General features: G+C 38.8%; 1 protein-coding gene across 1 annotated transcript in view; it reads left to right on the forward strand.

Annotated features, from left to right (window-relative positions):
* Positions 1–307, forward strand: part of LOC119591544 (lysosomal-trafficking regulator-like) — a gene marked incomplete in the record, with an annotated part of 91173 nt that overhangs the window by 72151 nt on the left and 18715 nt on the right. Inside the window, 1 exon segment of the mRNA XM_037940294.1 lies at positions 183–296. Within this exon segment, the coding sequence (XP_037796222.1) occupies positions 183–296 (114 nt within the window).

A 307-nucleotide genomic window follows, 5' to 3' on the forward strand; every position in this document is an offset into this window, starting at 1 on the left:
CTGGCACCAGTGAAGTAAAAGATATGCATATCAGCTTTTCAAAAGAGATCCATTATTAAAAGGAAGTGAATGAAAATCAGTCTTATGCTTGGTAATAACAGATCCACTAAAAAGTGTTTTGGATGTTTAAAATTATAAAATAAGGATTACTAATTTAGGAGACCCTTTTTTATTGTGATTAGGGGGAGCCACATCCACGGTATCTGTGAGCAGTGAAGTAACCCTGAACAAGCTGCACATCTTGTCAGTGGGGACACAGCACCTTATGTTCTCGCTGTGGCTGGATCCTGTCAAAGGTGAGCATTAT

The sequence above is a fragment of the Penaeus monodon genome, chromosome 28 (assembly GCF_015228065.2).
Source record: "Penaeus monodon isolate SGIC_2016 chromosome 28, NSTDA_Pmon_1, whole genome shotgun sequence".
NCBI lineage: Eukaryota > Metazoa > Arthropoda > Malacostraca > Decapoda > Penaeidae > Penaeus > Penaeus monodon.